Genomic DNA, 2,629 nt, shown 5'->3' with positions numbered 1-2,629 from the left:
TTTCATGTCTCTACGACATACGGGGCATGAGATATGCCCATTCAAAGTTTGCAATTTCAGTCGGTCGCCATAGCGCCCCCCTTTGGCCAGTTGATGTAATATTGCTTCATTGGCATCCTCCCATGACCCTCTACCACTGTGCCAAATTTCACATGGATTGACCAAGTCAGTGAGGAGAAAAACGTGGAACAGACACACAGACACACACATAGTCATTATATACTGTAGTAAGATTAGGGCTGTCAAAATAACGTGTTCATTTCAATCGATTAATCACAGAAAAAATAATGCATTAAAAAAAATTAACACTGATTAATCATGCTCCGTGGTGCTCTTTGACCTGGTGCAACATTTAAGGCCATAGAGGCTTTGTCACATGATGGAGGCAGATGAGACTGCGCTGCTCGGCCCCCTGAATGGAGCATTTACATTTAAAAAACCCCAGATGGAGCTGTTGATAGGAGCAACGTTCTCGGCAGTCTCTGTAGTGAGGAATGTTCGTACCATCGGTGTACTGCAAGCGTGAAATATCACCTCAATGCAATGCATTTAGCAGCAAACCCAGATGTCAGAGTTCGTCAAGCCACACTCGACCAGGCGTTCAAACTGACTAACTCGACTTGTGACCGACTAACCACCTCCTTTACAAAATGGACTGCAGACCAGTTTCGGTGGCAGAGGAAACACACCTGCCAAAATGAATTTGAATTGAATTTTTTATTTAATACTTTCACAGCATAAATTGACGTATGCGATTCATTTAGATTGATTGACAGCCCTTATTATTATTATTATTAACAATTATTATTATATACATATGATGTAAGAGAATCTGAATTTAACATGTACATATCATATTGTACATGTCATATACACATTACACATACTTATACTGTGTAATTTATATATCTTTATATCAATTTGCACCAATCAGCCAAGACATTTAAACCCCTGACAGGTGAAGTGAATAACACAGATCATGGGTGCAGGTCGGGTTGCAGTGGGTGAGGCTTTGACTCAGACATAATGACAGGAAACGGGTCGTTCCTGGTAGTGAGCTTTAAGGGTTTGAGTGGTTAAGGGTTTTCAAAAATGGACCAGTGCAGAACTTTCTGAATTTTCCCAGCGTGGGATGAATAAAGTCTCCTCTCCTCTTATCTTCTCTTATCTTAACAAACACAGATGTCTCTGTCTCACTCCTCTCTTACCTTTCAGCTGGTGTTGGTGCAGAATATCATTCAGACTCCTCAGGGTCAGCAGGATCTGAGCTGTCTCCTGTGCGCTCCATTCAGATGTCAGGCTTTCACTATTCTCTACTGCCACCTGTTGGTTCAGATCAGACACAACACATGTTTTTCTCTGTATGACAATGTGGGATGATGATGTGGAAAGCAAACAGTAGCTTAAAAATATCACACTGTCTCATTTTCTGTTTGTTTGTGTGAGTACGGACAGCGTGAGCTACATGTGCGTGCATGTTACAGCTTCTCAGACATTGATAGATTACCTTGAGATGCTCGAGGAGCTGACCTGATGAGGTGCAGTTCTGAGGTAAAGATTCATGTTGAGGTGCAGAGGAGGACAAGACTGCAAACACACACACAAACTGCGTATAATATCCAACTTTTTACCTTTGCGTTATTTGTTTTAGCCACACAGTCACATGACGGTCTCCATTTCATACATATAAAACTGAGATTACCTGCGAGTGAGCAGAGCCAGATAAGTGTTCCCTGTAATGCCATGGCCACTGAATCAGACTTTTTAGGACCCAGCAATGAAGGCAGAAAGTTGGGACAGGAGGATTTATTGACTCAGTCTGCGGGAGCAAAGTTTACAGAATTGGCCAATATTGTTATTTGCAGCCAAGATTGAAGTCTCTGGATTGCAAACATTTCACAATCTTCCATTTCTAACCCATGATGCAACGTGAACTTTGGACCTGCAGAGGTGGATATTATTAAGTTTTGTGTACAGCTCCGTTTCATATTTATTTGTGCAGATTTTTTTGCAACTGACACACAAATATTTCCTGATTTCTTCCAATAATACATCATTTGTTCCACTGTGCATGTCCCCGCTTCGTGCTGATGGGGGAGCTGGTAGTACACACTAACCGAAGTAATAAGCCTTTGTACTGTTCGTTTTCACACAGAATGCCACCACCACTTCTTAGCTGTGAGCACATTATGAAGTCGGTATGAAATCCACACACACAAATGAGCACAAAAGCCCGTCAGACACACTGGGTGACTCAGTGTCAGTCAGTAAGTTGTGGCGCGAAGGATGACTGTGTAAATAATTCACTGTGGGTGTTATTCATTATGGATGTCTGATGATCTGGCAGCGGATGAATTATTGAAACTTTTAGGAAGAGTGATTGAGCTCATTAACACAGAGAATTGCCTTTTTATGTTTGATTTGAGGAACAAAGATTAGTCCTCCAAATGGACCTCGAAAGCTGTCATTATCTTGCCAGCGTGTCCTCTCACATGCTTCAATCCTTCGCCTTTTAGTCTGGGTTTCTTCTCATGCGTTCAAAGACAGAACACAAAGTCACATTTTTCTTTAATGTGTTCATGTTATGTTACACACAAATCCATACAGCACAGCATAGAGAACTCCCCTG

General features: G+C 41.7%; 1 protein-coding gene across 1 annotated transcript in view; it reads right to left on the bottom strand.

The window, feature by feature from the left end:
- Positions 1–1,830, bottom strand: part of si:ch1073-126c3.2 (uncharacterized protein LOC555816 homolog) — a 4,939-nt gene extending 3,109 nt beyond the window's left edge. Inside the window, exons 1-3 of the mRNA XM_050071331.1 lie at positions 1,703–1,830; positions 1,508–1,587; positions 1,209–1,323 (exon numbers count right to left, since the gene is read on the bottom strand). Coding sequence (XP_049927288.1) covers positions 1,209–1,323; positions 1,508–1,587; positions 1,703–1,745 — 238 coding nt within the window. The 5' untranslated portion in view covers positions 1,746–1,830. The remainder of the gene's footprint in view (positions 1–1,208; positions 1,324–1,507; positions 1,588–1,702) is intronic.
- Positions 1,831–2,629: the final 799 nt, after the last annotated feature.

This window comes from Epinephelus moara, chromosome 19 (assembly GCF_006386435.1).
Source record: "Epinephelus moara isolate mb chromosome 19, YSFRI_EMoa_1.0, whole genome shotgun sequence".
Lineage (NCBI taxonomy): Eukaryota > Metazoa > Chordata > Actinopteri > Perciformes > Serranidae > Epinephelus > Epinephelus moara.
This window is presented reverse-complemented; position numbering and strand designations above follow the sequence as displayed.